The 19680-nt window shown below is 31.4% G+C and overlaps 2 protein-coding genes and 1 pseudogene across 3 annotated transcripts; 1 reads left to right on the top strand and 2 right to left on the bottom strand.

Moving 5' to 3' along the window:
• Window positions 1–5734: 5734 nt before the first annotated feature.
• LOC125819769 (UDP-glycosyltransferase 73C4) lies at window positions 5735–7370 on the bottom strand. The gene has a single exon (XM_049499212.1). It carries the CDS (start codon window positions 7254–7256, stop codon window positions 5781–5783), a length of 1476 nt encoding a protein of 491 aa, XP_049355169.1. The 5' UTR covers window positions 7257–7370; the 3' UTR covers window positions 5735–5780.
• A 3088-nt stretch (window positions 7371–10458) lies between these two features.
• Window positions 10459–11792, top strand: LOC125819760 (protein SLOW GREEN 1, chloroplastic-like; annotated as a pseudogene). The gene has a single exon (XR_007442484.1). The product of XR_007442484.1 is annotated as a protein SLOW GREEN 1, chloroplastic-like (transcript).
• A 2432-nt stretch (window positions 11793–14224) lies between these two features.
• LOC125819758 (protein SODIUM POTASSIUM ROOT DEFECTIVE 2-like) lies at window positions 14225–17335 on the bottom strand. The gene is made up of 4 exons (XM_049499202.1): window positions 17050–17335; window positions 16439–16874; window positions 15628–15703; window positions 14225–14611 (listed from the first exon to the last, which is right to left on the bottom strand). The coding sequence occupies exons 1-4, from the start codon at window positions 17184–17186 to the stop codon at window positions 14355–14357; spliced, it is 906 nt and encodes a 301-aa protein (XP_049355159.1). The 5' UTR covers window positions 17187–17335; the 3' UTR covers window positions 14225–14354.
• Window positions 17336–19680: the final 2345 nt, after the last annotated feature.

Here is a 19680-nt window from a genome sequence, read left to right as displayed (position 1 = left end):
ACATAATGGAGGACTTTCCAGCGCGATTCAAATTTAATCAGGCTTTAATATGAATATCGAATATATATCCAATAGAAAAAAAGACTGAGTGAGTGAAACACACTTGCTTATGATGTATTGCATACATCAATTATTTGATGACACATGTAATTTCAAACATTTTGTCATTTAGTCAAATCTTCAAAAATTATAAATCTGTTTCTGCCTTGTAATCTTTCACTTCGTCAGAAAAAGCTTGTTCGAGATCATATAGATGCCCTCTTAAACCCTTGAATGCATCTACTTTTCCTTTAGTAATTTGATTTTTGGCAATACAATTATTGAACACATCCCTTGTAAATTCATCTGGATTCTTTCCATCATCAATTAAGTTGACAACCTCCATTGGCACTTTAATATTATGACATTTTTCTCCTAATTTCTCTATATTATCAAGCTCAAACACAACATTATTCAGATGAGAAGCAACATCGATGTTTGATGTCGAAAAAAGAAAATTGATGAAGAATTTCTAAGGTTTTGTCGATTGAATTTATGACTTGATTCAGATTTTGTTTTGATGAGTCCATGACTTATGTTTGGAATAGACAAAACAAATTTAGACTCAAATATATAGAGGCGAGAGATGTATTTAAACAAGGAAACTTTGGGAGATAATATCTCAGATAGTCATTTAACTATGAGTTCTTTACACAGAAAGTCACTTCATAAACTTTAATTTTTAACTCAAAAGTCACTTAACTATGGATTCTTTTCATAAAAAGTCACTCAACTTTGACTTTTAATTTAAAAAGTCACTCAACTATGGACTCTTTTCACAGAAATTCACTCAACTATATATATTTTACTTACAAAGTCGCTCAACATATTTAATTAATTTTTTAACATGAAATTTTTATTTAAAACATTTTTAAAAATAAAAAATATCATTTAAATCATTTAACAATCCACCCTATTTAACTCGACCTCCTAAAAACAATATAATAGAGACGCATTAGTGATAAAGAAAAATATGATATGCTTCTAACTGTTCCTACTGCTTCTATAAAAGAAAATGTATCCAACCGAATTAAAAAAATAACGACAACAACATTCAGCATTACTGTTCTTTGAATTAACTTATATGACTAAGAATGGTGACCCTTTAAGACTTTTTTTTCCTAAATTATTTTCGTAAAGGATTACTATTATATTTTTAACGGATTGAGTTAAGTGATATAGGTCATTAAATAATTTAAATGATATTTTTTTAAAAGAAAAATTAAATAAAAAATTCATGTCAATAAATTTTAGTGAAATGGAATAGGAGAGGCTCAATTTTATTAAAGGAAATGGAAAAGGTACGTAAGGTTAAAACGGGTTACTTTAATTTTGCTCTTTTAAAAAAAAAAAACTTAAAGTGGCCCATATAGACCATAAAATAAACAAATAATAGAGTAGGGATAAATCCAATTACAAGAAGCAAATAAAAAAAAGAATTTTCGCAAATAGTCATTATAATAAAGTTAATTATATGTCATAGCTATAGCCTATAGTTTGCATATTTATGGGTTATAGCTACAATTAAGTTGTCTCGTTTGTATAATTTGCAGGTTTGTATAATTTGCGGATAAGTTTGTATAAATCGCAGCTACGTTTGTATAATTGAGCTATTTTTATATAAACTCGAAATAACGAATTTATACAAACACAAACATCTGAACTTTAAATAGTTATACACATTATATTGTACAAAAGTTACTACAAATTATATTATAGGCCTATACAAATTCTGAATTATACAAACTTGAAACCTCAGCACACGTAATCATCACTGAATATTGATCGTGAGTGATAATTAACTAAAACTATAATTATAATGACTAATTAACTAGTATATGTTTGTTTAACCATATAATTTTCCTATTAAAAAAGGAACATATAGAGCCCAAATGACCCATATACGTATCAGGAAAAAAAAAATTAGATGTTGAATCTAGGGGTGGGCATTCGGTATTTCGGTTCGGTTTCGGTTTTTTTTTCGGTTTTTTCAGTTTTCGGTTCTTGTACAACGTGTACCGAACACCGAACCGAAATAATTCGGTTCGGTTTTTATTATTTCGGTTCGGTTTTTGTTAATTCGATTTTTTGTTATAGGCATGCTTAGTGGGCTTTTTAAAATTTTGTAATTTTTTTGTTTATTTTATTTATGTTTATTTCTTTTTGCTTATTATTTTACTCTATTTTTCAAATTATTGTATGATTCAAAATAATAAATTGTTGTTAACATTGAAATTTAGCCTTGTTATAACATTGAAATTTACCGGTCGTTGTTGTGCTGCGGCTGCCTGCTGGTCGATTGGCGGTTGCTGCGTGTTGCTGGTCGCCGAAACGGTCAACGTTGCTATAGTCTGTAGACGACTAGACGTGGGAAGTGGGAACGGTAATTTTTACCTTTTGGGAAGTGGGTCTGTAAAGTTGAAAAGTTTGAAAAGACAAACTTTTGTTTTTAATTTTAAATTATAATATTTATTTTTTAATATTAATAATTAATATAATATTAATATATATTATAATATAATATATTTCGGTGAACCGAAAAACCGAATTACACAAAAATTACATACCGAAATCGAACCGAAATACCGAAAAATACAAAATCATATACCTAATACCAAACCGAAAACTGAAATACCAAAACCGAATTATCAAAATAATTTGGTTCGATTTGATTTTTTGGTTTTTCGGAGTTTATGCCCACCCCTAGTTGAATCGAAGTCCATCTCTCTCTTCTTCAAAAAAATTTCAGCTCACTTGTTACTTAGTGGGTTAAAATATCAAATAAAGTATTGTTTTATAGACACGTTTCTTTTGAAATGATGATTTTTTAAAAATCAAAAAGTACTTGTCTACTTCAATTCAAAAAAGGTTAAGAAATAAAAATATTTTCTATTTTATTAAAAAATTAAATTATCATTGTAAATGAAAATTAATAATGAGTTACTATGATCTTATATGTATGACTTATATAATCAGTCTAAAAGCTAAATAGAGTTATTCTATTTTAATTGTTAAAGTAAGATTCAGAAGAAATAAAATATGTTTTCTACTTATTTATTAATTAAAGTGATTTTTTAAAAAAAAGTCAGAATTGAGATTTTAACAATAATATATTATCAAGAATAGAATATTTTAAAGAATATATATATATATATATATATATATAATTTATTAAGAAAAAAAAACATTTTTGATCCATTAGGTTACATTTAACCATAAGGGTAATTTAGAGAAAATTATTGACAATATGTGCCGATGATTGTCATTATCTAGATAGCCCTTTAAACTTGACATAATTTATACGATTGTCGCTCAAAATTAATTAATGACCAAATAAACACTTAAATTTGATAGAAGTGTATCTATTAAATATACTCATACAAAATTAGTAAGGGACTTTCTAGCGTAAATAATTTTTTTTATTGGACTCCAACATGAGATTTGAACACTGATCGAAAAACAAAACAAAAAAGCATTTCATTTGCTTATGATGGATTGCATAGACCAATTATTAAATGACATGTGTAATTTAAACATATTTTTCAATTAGTAAAAAATTTACACCAAACCATCATCATTTCGTAAATTATCATCATTCATATTCAATCATAAAACATATATTATACCATAAAAATAAATAATGTTTAAAAATCCTAAACTCGTCTCTATCTTTCTGTAATATTCCACTCCATCAGGAAACGTTTGTTCAAGATCCTCTAATAGAAACCCTCTTAAACCCTTGAATGTATCTACTTTCCCTTTAAGTAATTTGATTTTTGGCAATACAATTGTTCAAACACAAACCTGGTAAATTCATCTGGATTCTTTCAATCATCAATTAAGTTGAGAACTTCTATTACCACTTTAATATTATGACATTTTTCTCCTAATTTCACCATATTATCAAGCTCAACCATAAGATAATTCAGGAAACGACATCGACGTCATAAGAAAAAAAGTTGATGAAGAGTTTCTAGGGTTTTTTCTATTGAATTTATGACTTGATTAGGAGGGAAATATAAAGAAATGAAAGAGCGTGATTATAGGCAGTGTTTTGTTTGAAATAAGAAAACTTTGGGATTAGGAGAGAAAGTAAATATGAGAGGTTCGATCCCGTCCCAATTTCAATCCCATTTAAGGTAACATTCTTTGAGGGGCTTTTTCCTTTTATATTCTATTAATACGAATCACATTTATAGTTTATGCTTTCAAAGTGTTTGATGATTTTATTTGAAATAATATCTTAAATGGTCACTTAATTTAGGATCCTTCGCTTAGATATTCAAAAAACATTTTTTATAACATCTAAATCACTTAGCTGATTTTTTTTATTAAAATGTACTCACATCAAACTTTTATTTAAAATTCTAAATTAAATAGATTAAGAGCATGTTGAAAAGCACTTTTCCAAAGTAGCTTTTCAAACAATGTTTTTGAAAAAAAGTAATTTGTGTATGATTAATTCATTTGAAAAATGCTTTTGATAAGCATATTTTGTTTGTCTATTTTTTTAAAAAACACAGTTGAGAGTCAAATTACAAAAAATGACAAGTATCAATTTACTTTTAATATTAAAATGATCGTAAATATATATTATCAAATTTTAATTTTATTTTATTTTATTTTATTTTATTAAATTGAAATGTACATATTTAAATTTTCAATCAATATTATACATAGATGAATAAAAAAATAAATTAAATATTGATATACTATTAATATGATGATTTAAATATAAGGGATATATTGATAAATATGTATATGACAGAAATATTTTGATTTTAAAATAGATGATTTTCTGCTTATTCTTTGCTTTTTGTAAGAAGCAGAAATCTTAAGCTTCTTTCTAATAGCGGAAAACGTGCTTATACTTCTGCTTAAAAGTAGTTTTACTGATTAGTCAAACACCTACGTAGTATTATTAGTGCTTACTATCTTAGTTACCACGCTGAATAGTTTGAGGTAATCATCAAGATCGTGTTGATATTTATTTAGCTATCACAAACAATGGTGCACACATGATTTTTTATATGGGGTGTCACCTTTTATATGAAAAACAATAAATAAAATAATGTGACATCATTTTTTTAAAAATAAATAAATAAAATACAATTCACGCTCACTAATATACCTTTTCTAAAAAGAAATATTTTTAAAATTATAAAAAAAAATTCATGAGTTTTTTTTAAATGAATTCAAAATACTTTTTAAAATTAATAATATTAAATGTTTCATAATTTGTTCTTAATTAATTTCATTGACAAGAAAGAATGTGAAAGAAAAAAAATAAAAAAACAAGCCTATAAGAAGGGTGAATGGAGAACTTCAAATGTATAATAAAATGACAAGTTCTAGATTCAAACACACAACCTTGCCCTTAGCATTAAGGCACCTGACCACCTAAGTTTGCCAGTTGGGTATACATTTGTTTTAAGAAATGTCACTATATTTAATATATTCGCTATTTCTCCTTTTGCCATTAATTATATATGTATATTTAGTAATTTTTCGGAAGTGTCACGTGACACCCTTTGGACCTACGTAGATCCGTCCCTGATCACAAAGATGACTGCTCCTAGTGCTTATTGAAGAAGTTTACTCACCATAACAGTATCAACAAAATTATTTGTCATGCACTAAAGTAATTGAACTTACTCAAATATAACATTATTGTTAAGGCTTGATTTGAACTATATGGCATTCATTAATTGCAACATATCCTAAATCAACCTCTTGTAATTCTACATAGATTTTAAAAAATTTGCTTGCTCTATCACATCTTGAATCAATTGTGTCAAGTTGAAATGAGATGAACCCTCTTCCTCCATAGCCCTCTTTGCCTTTTCTCCTAATTCTTTAGCTCTTTTTCTTCTCATTTCACCTTCCATTTCTTCACCCATCACTTCTTCAATCACCTTTTTAATATCATCTTTGCTTACTTGTGTTCCCAATTTTTCTTCTTCTCCAAACATCACTTGTGTCTCTATGCCTGACCTCACTCCTGTCTTGAGTACATTCACTATTAACCTCTCATTGCAAAACTGCTCAGCAAACATTGGCCAAGTGATCATCGCCACGCCAGCAGTTATACCTTCCAGGCTCGAATTCCATCCACAGTGAGTCAAGAACGCACCTATTGAAGGATGAGATAAGATTAGTACTTGTGGCGCCCAACCGTGGATTAAAAGTCCTTGTCCTTTAACCCTTTCCTCAAAATCCTCTTCCACTAGCCAATTTTTGAACTCATCTGACATGTGTCTAACAACCCAAATAAAGGGTCGTTTCGATGATTCTAACCCGAGCCCTAGCTCTACCATCTGAGACGTGGAAAGGCGCGATAGGCTCCCGAGACAGACAAAGAGTACAGAGTTTAGTTCCCATGAATCAAGCCAGTTTAGGCACTTGTGTTCATCAATTGAAGCCTTGTTACCTCTTTCAGCTTTGTCCTGTTTCTCTTTGTTACAGAGTGAAACAGGGCCAATGGTCCAAATTTTCTTGTTTTTCACATTCATTAAACCCTCGACGTATTCTTTTTCCAAATCCTCGAAGCTATTCACCACTATCCCATAAGCTTCCTCCTCTGCTTTCTTCATTTGATCAGAAATTTCTCGCCATTCTTCATTTCTCGGCCTGGCAGCATTACCAAGCTGATTTTTGCTTAATTCAATCTTGTCGAATAATCCAGGCACTCGAAAATACTCTGTATCAGATTCAATCTTTTCTAACTCCTCCCAATCTTTCAAATTATGTAAACATAACAAAGAAAAGCAACCCATTCCATGGAAAACAATCCTAGGAATGTTGAATTTTTGTGCAACATTAGTTGTCCATGGCAAACACATATCAGATATTACACAACTTGGTGAAGGTTTCATTTCTTGCAACATTTCTTCCACTTGGGGCTGAAGTCTTTTCGTAGCATCGAAGAATTTCAGCCCCAAATCCATCGATGGAAGCATGTCGAAATTTTCACACCCTTCAGGTAGTCCAGCCTCTAAGCTTGGAAAGTAGAGATGAACCACCTGAATTTTTAGTCCCGTTTCTATAGCGCGATCAATGACTTTTTTGAATCTATTGGCATTCAAATGTGTAGTAACGATTGTGATAATAACTCCACGCTGTGCTAGTAATCGCGCAATGTCAATCATAGGTATTGTATGACCTTGTGCCATGAAAGGAAACAACACAAAATGTGGCTGTACTGTAGGAACACCCATTGTTAGTCGAAAAATGAGAGAATATTTTTGTTATTACACTATGGTTTCATCAACATATTGTTTAATTTATAGACTATAGTATAATATGTTGATTGTAAAGTGATGATGTAAGAGCAAACATAAGCATTTTCAGCTTTATCTTTATGTATGATTATGTTATTGTGAAATTGAATATGAGAGGATGATATTTACTAGACAAAATGGAGTTTCTAATTTTGTAACAAACCAGCTTATTACAGATATTGCTGTATTTTTGTTTTAATATATTCTTGGAATAAACACCCAAGATAAGATTAAATATAGTACTCCATACAAGATAGTCACAAGAATACAAAATGTCCCATTTTTATGAGGCTGACATGAAGTACATCATTCTTATAACAAACACCTTTCGACTACGCTATCGTCGCATAAACGGATTCAAGATTTCAATAAGTTTATGAGTTTTGAATTTTAGGTTTGGACAAGAGTTGGAGTTGGGTTCGGAAACTTAGGCATATTAAGTGGACTTTTTTTTGAGATAAAATTATTGAATTCTGCTTAACACGTAACTTCAGTGATTGATTCGCCCCACGTTTTGGAGGATGATGACAAATCAGACTGATGGTCATGAAAGTTCCACATGATTAACTGATAGGAATGAATGGGAAGTCTGATTTCTGAGAGTTCAAAGCCAAAATTGTATCTTCAATGTTTTTTGTCCGCTTCTTGTGCCTTCTATTACCGCCTAAGCATAGAAATCTGTTTAAACGTTAATTTGAAATCATAATTTAAAATTATGATATGAAATTTCATGTCCAAACTATACGAAGTCAAGAGATTAGTACTCTATTTTGCATGAAGTTAAAAATATATATTTCACTTGAAATCATAAAATACGACCAAATCATAAAATATATTTCACTTGAAAATATTAATTTTGGTTTGGGGTAAAAAAATGATTGACGTGGCAAAAGGGGTCAGTTTCATTGCTAAATTGATGATGTAAGGGCAAACATAAGCATATTTAAAATAAAAAACATTTTATGTCTTTCGACAGACACGTGAACTTGGTATGACATAGATATAGTGGCGGATATAGAATTTTAAGGTTGTGGGTGCTTTGACAGTGGCGGAATAAAAAATATAAAAGATATGTTAATAATGAGATTCAAATCTGGCTCAACAACACTGAAAGAACCTTAAACATCCACCCAAGAGCGAATATTAATGAATCAATCAGATAATTTATTCACTGGGTGCTCTCTGTTAATTTTATACAAATATCTCTTAATTTATATATATATATATATATATATATATATATATTAATGGGGGGCTCAAACATCCGACAGACTTTATGTGGGTCCGCTGCTCAGGGGCGGCTCAACGTAATTAGGGGTCTAAAGCGAAATTTCAATTTGAGGCCTAAGATATAAACAAACTTTGTATACATATTTATTCAAATTTATTGTTCTTACACTATTTAGATGAGAATTATTAGTATTTAATATTGTTTTTCAGTTATTGATTTTAGGTAAAATTTTATCAACTCAACATTGAAAACATTCTTTCAGTGAGGCAATTATTATATAAATTGTTAACATAATTTTATAAGTAATAAGTTGATAAATATTAAATAAAGATAAGAGTTAGAACCACAGAAGCTGATTCAAGAAGTTGATGACTTGGTATACACTATTTTAATATGCTTGTTGTAATGTTTGAAACTAAAATTTAAAAAGAAATAAAAAAAAATTTGTAATTCACTTTGTTCAACACTTTTCACTATTAATTCTTATTTTTAACAAAGTATAAAAGATGTTAAAGTGGGTAAAATAATATATTTTTTTATCATAATTAATCAATTTTTCTATAAAAATTTAACACAATTTATTCTTGATAATAATTTGGGGCCCCAAAAATTAGGGGCCTAAGGGATAAGCCTTATTTTACAAAGGCAAGAGCCGGCCCTGCCGCTGCTGCATGGATGATGTTGAATGATCGCACGTTAATGGTCATCTCCAAATTAAAGGATAATTAGAGGTTTAAAAATGAAAATTTTCAAACTTTTTTAGATGCAAATTATTATTTAAACTTGGGAAAAGGGTCTGATATACTCCTCAACTTTGTCATTTAGAGCTGATATACCCTCGTTATGAAAGTGACTCATATATATTATATACAAATGACTCACATATACCCTTTTCCTCTAACGAAAATGAAAAAAAATAATTTTAGTTTAATTTTTTACTATTATTTTTTAAAAAAAAAATATAATCGCATACGAGTATATTTAATCCTCCTCAAACATTTTTTTTTTGTTTCAATGACTAATTTAGATTTATTATTTTGGGTTTGGTTTGGTTTGGTTTTATATTTTTAAAAATCGATAGTATTTGGGTTGGTTCTGATTTTGTTTGAAAAAACCAAAGAAATAATTTTATTGTTATACATACATAATATGTTATTTTTATAAATATTTTAAAATATCTTATATCCGTTTTCATCAAAAAAAATTTATATTTACTTATGAAAGCAAAAATGTCCAAAGTGAGAACATTTATCTTATTGACTTCATGTATATGAGTGCCTATGACAATTCTTTGTGGATTGAAAATGTCAGTCTCTTCCTTCTAGGCCAAAATAATGAATTTTGAAGCTTTATCCGTAGTAAATTCAATAATCAAAAGTTATGTAATGTGAGTCATTCTAACTATACTTCGTTTTGAATGGATTGTTGTCACATTTTTCACTCTTTGAATGAATTGTTTCTTTTATTTTTGTATATGGTTAATAACCGAACCAAACTGAACCAAAATCGATAACAACCAAATCGATAAATATATATTATATTTGGTTTGGTTTGGTTTGATAATTTTAAAATCGATTAAATTGGTTTGATTTTGGTTTTGACCAATAACCGATCCAAACCAATCCGTGAACACCCTTAGCTTTAATGATACCAATACAATATATGCTATTGATTTAGTATCAATTAAGCGAAGATTATCAGTCTTAATGAATTGAGGTATGGAGTGTAATTAGTTATGAGAGAATGGGTATTTCGGAAATTACTTCGAATTTGAATATGAACTTATAATTTTGGGTTTTAGGGCCCATTTATGTAGTTTTTTCGAATTTTTTCAAGAAAATTGAAGCAAAAGCCCAAATCCATTAACTGGTTGAGCCCAACAATATGCCTCTTTTGTAGTCTCTCCCTGTTCCCAAATTTTGCCAAGTCTCTGCAATTTCATCCATTATCATCAGGGTTTAAGAGCTTCACAATCACCATGAACACCTTAAACCCTCTTCCTCTTTCTGCAAAATCAAACAATTTTCAGTACCAATTCATTCCTTCAGTGTTAACTCAACAACCCCTCAATTCTTTTTCCTTCAAAACTCCATTTCCATTATCCATTAAACTCTCTAAAACCCCTAATTCTAAACCCTTCAAATCTTTAATTCCACTCTCTTTTCTCAAACCCACATTGATTTCCACCATTACTGCCACTGCCCTTTTCTTTACAGGGTTTTATTTCAACCCCAAACAAGCTATTTGTTGTCCTGTTTCGCCGGTGCCAACCGTGGACACGAATGTGAAAGAAGAAGTTTTAGAACAGGAGGAAACTGAAAAGGCGCCAGAAAATGTTGAAATATTGAGAAATTTGTTGGAGAATCGTGTTAAGAATAGAGAATTAGACGATGCTCTTAGCATTATAAACAAGTTGATTGAGCTGGAGCCTGATGAGATCGAATGGCGTTTTTTGAAATCTCATTTGTATGTTCATAATGGGGAGATTGAATTAGCTAAATTGGGTTTTAGAGATGTTATATTAAAGGATCCTTATTACGTAGAGGCGTATCGCGGGCTGGTTGTGGCAGCATCGGAAGATGAATCCATGGAGGATATGAAGAAAATTGAGAAACAGGTTATGGAGGGGATTAACATGTGTGAGAAGGAGGAGAAAGAGAGTGAGTTGAGGGATTTAAAGCTTATTCTTGCACAAATATGGGTTATTGGAGGTAAATATGATGAAGCATTGAAGGTTTATCAAGAGTTAGTGGATGAGGAGCCAGGGGATTTTAGGCCTTACTTGTGTCAAGGCATGATATATACCGCGTTGAAGAAGAACAACGAGGCTGAGAAGTATTTCGAGAAGTATCAAGGACTGGTACCTCAAGATCATACTAATGCTAGATTTGAGTTTATGATGGCGACTTGATAGCAACAAAGGTTTTTGCAAAGAAGGCGGAGGATGTGATCATTGGTTTTCCATGGAAGCTGAGATTCTATGATTGAGGTATGGTAGAAATTGAGTTGCATTGTATTGTTGTAGATTAATTATATTGTGCTTATTAGATGCTTAGATATACTTTTCTCTCTGGTTTGAGAAGGTAGATGCTTTTACATAGAGTTGTAGCACTTAGGTTTAAATTCAGACGCCAAGATGAGTTTTTTATGTAATTTAGTGGAATGGAGCTCGAAGCTATTTAACTTCAGATTAGATGGTATTTTGAATGAAATGATGAACTATATAAGATAAATTCAATCAAGAATGCAAACAAAATTACTCTTTGTGATACTATCTTGTGTAATGCAATCATTCCTGTGCAATATGCTGTGAGTCTTATATGTTGTGAGCTCTGACTTCTGATGCCGAAGACACAAAGATTACATGGGAATGGTTTGCTGCTACCGACATGTGGGAGCAATTAGGAATACTTTGATCATTTAAACAAGTCTAACCTTTGGAGCTCACTTGAGTTATGTTATTCATACCATACTACACTTGCAACCAAGAACTAAGAGGGAAATCTGAGTTCATTGGAGGTTAAATGACACCAGTTCGTAAACAATGTTGAACACCATTCGTTCTGAAATTATCCTAAATACATAGTGATCATTCAGACTAAATGGAGATTAAACTCAAATAGACCAATTTAAACTATGTTGTTTTTTCAAAATGAATTCAAGTGTCTGTCTTTAAAGAGAGAAGAAGTACGAGTGTTTGTTATGTAGTTGTTATGTTTTTCATTTGTAGTTTTGTTATTTTGAGGGTGCATTTGGAGGGAGGCGGGGAGGTCTTGACTAGATCCTTCTATAATTATGTTGAAGATTTTCAGAATTACAAGGTTAGTGAACATAATGTTAGCATCAGGATAAATCTTTTTATTTTCCATAGTGTTACTTATCTGGTTTTTGGAACTACGTTGCCCGGATCCTCCAAAAAAATGCCTTTGCACCCGTGTTGGATCCACCAAAACTGAATAACTTTGGAGGATCTGACACAGACCCAAAAATGTTTTAGAAGGATCTGAAAAATATAGCTTTGGAATATATGCTAGAAGTTCATTAGTAGCTATTATGTTGAACTTCTACAAGTAATTTTCTGTGAATAGCCCATTAGAAATTTATTTCTCTTTGGTTCTTGGGGTTTAGCGTGTTTATGTTGTTGTTGGTAGTTGGTGATTGATTATAGCTCAACTATGAAAGGAAACGTCCATGCCAGATGCAGATCTTGTTTGTGTTGTGCTAATTTTCTATTTGTTAGTTCAACTTCATGGTAAGACACTTCTTGGTGGCATACTACTTGATAAGTGTAGGCTGAGATTTCCTTATCAATAAGTGTGAAGGCTGAGATTTAAGGTTGTTGTCTTATATTTTTCTGGGTATAGTTTTGGTTTTAGGCCAGTTAATGTGACATCATGAACTTTGTGTAGATCACGATCGGGTCCAATGATGCTCTTTTTCTCTTCATGACTTGAAGTTTGTTGTTTAGACTGAATCCACTTACGTAACCCTTATAAAACTGCTTGCTGCAGCTGCAGCTGCAGCTGCTTCTTCTTGCCTCAGTTTATTAGGAAAATTCCTAATGTACATGTAGCACAACAACAAAACAAACATCCGGTGTAATCCCACATGTGAGGTGTGGGGAGGGTCGAGTGTACCCAGACCTTACCCCTACCTTTTCTGAGAAGGTAGAGAGGTTGTCTCCGAAAGACCCTCAGTGAAAATGTAGTACATACAGTAAAATCTAACATTCTCTTTTAAACCATTCTCAATGAATTAGAAATTCTCTTGATTCAAGTGTTGCATATTACCCTTTATATGAAGTTGTATGAAAACAATATATGCATCCTTTCCATCATAAAAGTTTCAATATACAGACTATAGTTTAAATCTTTCTTCATATTTCTAATTAACTGTAGCAATGGCTACATTGACATTGCCTAGTCTTGACATTACTCACATACCTAAAAAACGGATATTGTTCATCTTTTTGGGGGGGTTTATGGGATCCAAACTTAGTTAGATCCAGTTGAGATGGATCCATATATGTTGAATATTGACGCAAATACATTTATGGGTACCAAGACGAATGCTAAAGCGGAAATGTTGCAGGACTGGTGGATTCATCAAACTTGAACCTATTGAGAATAGTTTGGACATTTGATTCAATATGTATGGCTTAGTTGACACAAAGAGATGCAGCTTCATCCCTCTTTTCCTTTCCTGGCAGCTGAAGATGCAGTTTTCAGCCCTATTTGTATGGTAAAATTTTTGGAACAAGGATGAATTTTGGAACAATGTTTGTTCCACGAAAATGAATGCAAGACACTTGCACGTTACGCGTCTTGCATATTAACTTTGGTTATGTGATATATATATATATATATATATATATATATATATATATATATATATATATATATATATTCACTTGCATTTGTGACATGATTAAATATGCTAAGGTTTGGGGTAGATATTGGCAAGTACAGGTAGGAAAAAAAAAAGTCGACGAGTTTAGCTTGTGGAACCATGTCTGGACCCAAGAAACTTCACCCAATAACCTTGAAAACGAGTGATCTTGAAGTTTTGACCCCTTGCTTTCCTCATAGGCAAAACTTCAAGACCATCCATCTCTATCTCTAAGATCATTCTTGTAAATCACCGGTAAGTTTCACGCTAAAATAGGCAGCAAAACTTTTCCATGAAAATTGAGAAGTTCACAAGAACTAAAAAGTGAAATCCATCAAGAAGATGATAAACCAATCCCAGACTAAAATTCCATTTCTCTAAAGTCTTACTAAACCACAAAAAAAATAAAAATAGATTTACATTAGTTGAATTGTTGTTGTAGTTGGAGTAACATTTTCTATCTTTTCATGAGATAACACCATCTGGTTGTCATTATTCTTCAACTCAGAATTACTCAAATTAACTTTGGCTGTAGGGACAGAAGATGCCAGTGTTGGTGTCCATAACTGTGCATTTTTCACCTTGGAAATGCTTGCAAGAACTCCTAATGGTGTCACATCCCCAGTTACTGTCACCTTCTTAGCAGCAAAATCTATGTTGAAAGATTTCACACCTGACTCATGCCCAATCAAAAGTTTACGATTTATCAACGAGTTTAAGTTATATATATGCATCGACAGTACAAGAAATATTGACATGATTAAGTCTTTTATAAGGTAATAAGACGTAAATTTCTAGGATAAGCATCTAAGTGGTAACATGAAAATGGTAAGTAATTTTGCTATAGTAAGTTAAACTACACTTGTTACACACATACTAGCAATGAGCCATCAGCAGAGGGGAATTTTGGTACTTTTCACCTATGTTGCTCAAACTCTTCAAAAATATTGCAACACCCATGTCGGGTTCTTCGAAAATGCACTACGAGTATTTGAAATACACCCGATTACATTTTTGAAAGCTAACTTAGCTTTTCACCAGTCTCAAATTCATGAGGACTCTTAAACAAGGTCTTACATGATATAAGCACCATGCTGACTAAGCCACTAGCACACTATCAATGAATTTTAACGTGTTATAGCAGGTAAATTATTTTTTTTATCGGTAAGTAGTGGTAAGTAGTCCATCCTTAACCAATGATTTCGAGTTTGAGTTCCTAAGTCGCCTTTGTTAGGGAGCGCTTTACCCCCTTATGTGGACTTTCCGGCGCGAATCCAAATTTAGTCGGATTCTAATGTAGGTACCGGACACTAAACACCGGGTGAGAAATAAAAAAAACATGTTCATATATGCAATGAGCTTTACCTAAAGTCATGAGGACTTTTAAACAAGGTCTTACATGATATAAACACTACATGCTAACTAAGCCTATGGCACACCATCAATGAATTTTAACGTGTTATAGCAGGTAAATTATCTTTTTATGAATATAACTTGAAAAGGGATAGTCTGATGCATGAATCATTCCGTGTTCAGCAAAGTTCTGGGAAGGACCACATAAGAAACTTACCTTGACACAAACATCAGTATCAACTGATTCCACGGCTTGAACCCGTGACAAGTCATTGAGAAAATTTCAAAGAGGGCATTATGAATGGTCCCCTAAGAAGAAGAGAGAGCCACACATACCTTGCATTCTAGAGATGTGTTTTCTCATCTTCCTTTCACATCCTCTGCAGTGAAGTGAAACTCTAAGAACAACCACCTGCAACAAAATATTCATTACTCTGTCATTTCATATATGGACCACTTTTTTTTCTACAACTAATATATCCTTCTACTTTATTATTATTCATATATTCTAACAAACAAAAGATGATGTGTAACCTGTAAAGTATCTTTTTTCTTCACTATATTATAACAAGAATGTTTTTTTCTCTATCTTTCTGAAAAAAGAAATTAAAATAAAACACTTTATTACATTAGAGTTGAAGTTTTTTGCTACTTCATAAATTAGTCTCGGACTCTTTAAAAATATCATGATTGTGCATGTTAGATCCTTCAAAATTAATGCATACATAGGTACGGAAATATTTTTGGAGAGTAAAAGTAACATTGGTTAAAATCTAAAAGAGAGTACTTTTTTTATAGCTAATGGAAATCTCAAGAGTAGGTTTAGAATCATAACGTATCGTGTTCAAATCTTGTCGCAAACAAAAACAAACGATAATTTCTTCTCATATATCCGAATTTTGTTGGACCATTACTAAAAAATCACTAATTTCCCATTCAGCATCTATTTTCATTAGATATTTTTCGGGTGAGCTGGTTCCATTTATAACATAAATTTGTCATTGAATAGTAAAAACCTCTGTTTCTAGTAGTGAACAGATTACCACCCCAAACATTTGCTGCCTTGAATTAGTTGAATTATTTATGTTCGAGCTGATCTGAACACCGCGATTATTAAAAAAAAAGAGTAGAAGAAGAATTGAGGAACCTGATTAGCAGAAGCAGAAGGTGGAGGACAAGATTCATGTGTCTCTGTTTTCACATCTTCCAGTACAGAGCTACTACTACTAGAATCAACCAATTTGAGAACAGGTTCAAAATCTGATAAAGCATCCAAAATATTCTTCTCACTCAAAAGATATCTAGATGAACCAGGTGGAGTTATAAATTCACCAGGCTTTTTACAGCTCCAATTACTTGTCTTAAAAATATTCTCATTTCCTTCACTAACACTGCTCTTCCTTTTTTCATCATCCTTTTCTATCAGTAATTTTTTTGAGACTCCTTTTGATCTCTTCGATTCTTTCGAAGTTGATTTTCTGCTCTTGCTCTGTGGTTTCGGAGAAATTGGTGAACGAGCAGAGCAAGGTGCAGATATGGATTTAGGACCTGTTCTTCGCGAATCTCTTATTATTGGGTTGTACCTGAAAAAATTGAGAAAATCAACTAATTTGCTTAAACAGAATTCCTCAAGTTGATCATACAATTGAGATTTGGTCATGAAATAAAAATTCAGTACACCACATACATAAACTAAGTTTTATTATTAGCTTTTAAAATTCAGAACTCATAAAGTTGAAATTGTGACGTAGTATGTACCGATCAATTGCGCGGCTGCCGGAGATGCTACCGCCGCCGAGTTGTATAACAGAGGAGGAAGAAGAAGAAGAGCCTAATTCTTCCATGCTAAGACATATTGCTGTAGCAGCTTGGGATGCACAGAACATATCTTTCATTTTTTTTTGTGAAGGAAAATAATGGGAATATTGAAAGCCAAATGGTTTATTTAGAGAATGTGCATAAAAAACTTTATGTGAATTTATGATTGAAAAGTGTTTTATTTTTGTTTTAAGAGAAAAGGGGATAAGAAAAAGAGTTGAGTTGTTACATGGAAGATATTGATACTATTGTATTGTTTTATCTGTATTTAAGTTCACATGTTGTGCTAACTTATCATACAGCCTGGACATAAATTCTTTTCAACTTCTTTATTTACTATCAAGATTAGTTACTCTCCGACTCTTTAAAAATGTCGTCGGGTCTGTGTTAGATAAAGTACAAAACACATGAATAGTGATTAAGAGGTCACACGTTCAAGTCTCGAGAATAACCTTTGGTAGAAATACAAGGTAAGACTGCGTACAATAGATCTTTGTGGTTGAACCCTTCTCTGAACTCTATGCATAGCGGGAGTTTTAATGCACCGGACTATTTTATTTTTTTGGGTAGTAAGATGAGATAGAACAAATACACAACTAGTCTTCCTGGGGAAGAACTATAAATTTAATTATATCAAAATCCTCATTAAAAGATTCTCAACAATGTACCTGCAAAGATCAAGATATTAATTTTTTTTTTTTTAAAATAATATACAATATTTAGTGAATTAATGATTATATAGTGGTATTTAATAAGTTAAAAGTTGAAATGGTGACACTCGTGGACTGCGTTTTCTGAAAGATTCAGTGACAGTTTTCCTAAGAGTGCGCTTCCGCCTCATTTTTTAAAACATTCAACTCCATAAACATTTTTTTACAGGCTCGTTGTCTCTGTATGACTTATAAGTATGAGTTCGAATTAACTGATTCTGCCATCCCGGTATGTTGTCTACCATTAGGCGGGGTTGGATTGAGTTTGAATTACACTCTTTAATTTTAGTTTTCCACCCGACATATTTAAAACAACAAAATTATTCACCATATCTTTAATTTACGATTATAAAATTTAAAAATATTTATTACTTTTAAAATTTTGTGCTAAGTTAAAATACGACAATCGAATTAAAACGGAGGAAGTAACCAAGTCTCTGAGCTGAAATTAGCAGAGCTTGCACGAGAATGAGACAGTGCAACGGCTAAATAATCTGTGGACACCCAAATAAATAAAAATATTTCCTCTTATAATGATACACAAAGTTCAGATTTCATGTGCAACTGTTCACTTTGTTTGTTACAAAAACACACAGTTTTTGTTTTATTCAATTATGGGGTTTTAGCAAAATGCCAACTTCATTTACTGGCTTTTCTAAATTAAAATAAAATAAAATCAGAGAGTGAAATCCTTATCAACAAAGTAAAAATTTAAATTATCGATTATCTAAGCTAGAAACTGTACTTATGTTTAAGTAAAACGTTATCTTGAATTTTTGGTTGTATTAGTCTTGGGAAATTAAGATGAAAAATTGTGATTAATTAATCCTAAAGTTTCACGTCACTTTATCCTTGTTTTTGGACAATATTGCCCCCAATTAATATTTTTGTTTTTACTGTAAAGTATTTGGTGTGTGAGACGTTGCAACTTTAATATGAGGGGTCTGAAGGTAGTTCAATTTTGTTGGGTCCTGCCTTGCGTAAATGTTTCTTTTTACTTAGCTTATTATTTAGAATTTATTTTTATTTTTTAAAGAATTATACAAATACAATTCTTGAAAAATTGCCAAGCGGATAATGTTAAACTCGGATTTAATGTTTGCCCATATGTTGTTCAACCTTATAAACAAACTATTAAACCATTGTCTAACGTTTGTAATAACTTGTAAAATTTTAGACCATGTGGTTCAAAAGTAATATTTAAGTTGTGAACTAAAATGTCCACAAGTTGCAAGAAAACTAAAAACAAAACCGTTTACTAAAAAGTTGTTGAAAAAAGAGACAACTCATGAAAATTCTTGATCTTGCACTTGCTCCGATGGTAAACATCCTCCATCTCCAATCTTAGGATTGCGTATTTAAGTAAGGAACAAAAAGTTGCAAGAAAACTAAAACTAAAAACAAAATCATTTACTAAAAAGTTGTTCCAAAAAGAGACAACTCGTGAAAATTCATGATCTTGCTCTTGCTCCGATGATAAACATCCTCCATCTCCAAACTTAGTAATAGAAAAATTGCAAACAAAACTAAGGATACTTTTGTAAATGCCTTTATGGTTTCACTTTTTGTAATCCATTGAATTAAGTAAGAATAAGTGAGAAAGGATAACACTTTTATTCTTTTGTTGTAGAATAAGAATATAAGAACCATATTCATATTCTAAAGTAAAATATGCCTTTGGAATTTTCTTTTTTTCATATCATGAATGAATGAAAGAGAGCTCCATAGAATCAGATACCTTCATAACACAACACATAAAGTCTCTTTTCCTTCTTCCTCCTTTATTCAGATACTTCATATCTTCTTTTACAGATCATTAGTATTATCTATTATACCAATTATTGCTGCCCATAGATATGTT

This window comes from Solanum verrucosum, unplaced genomic scaffold, assembly GCF_900185275.1.
Source record: "Solanum verrucosum unplaced genomic scaffold, falcon-dt-bn FXZP01000239.1, whole genome shotgun sequence".
Lineage (NCBI taxonomy): Eukaryota > Viridiplantae > Streptophyta > Magnoliopsida > Solanales > Solanaceae > Solanum > Solanum verrucosum.
This window is presented reverse-complemented; position numbering and strand designations above follow the sequence as displayed.

What these genes read in the sequence shown, in the direction of transcription:
- LOC125819769 (XM_049499212.1), bottom strand. Translation starts at nt 7,256, where the DNA reads ATGGGTGTTCCTACAGTACAGCCACATTTTGTGTTGTTTCCTTTCATG.
- LOC125819758 (XM_049499202.1), bottom strand. Translation starts at nt 17,186, where the DNA reads ATGAAAGATATGTTCTGTGCATCCCAAGCTGCTACAGCAATATGTCTT. An exon ending in GGCAGCCGCGCAATTGATCG is followed by an intron (nt 16,875 to 17,049) that starts GTACATACTACG and finishes CAATTTTTTCAG; the next exon opens with GTACAACCCAATAATAAGAG. An exon ending in CTTCTGCTTCTGCTAATCAG is followed by an intron (nt 15,704 to 16,438) that starts GTTCCTCAATTC and finishes ATTTTGTTGCAG; the next exon opens with GTGGTTGTTCTTAGAGTTTC.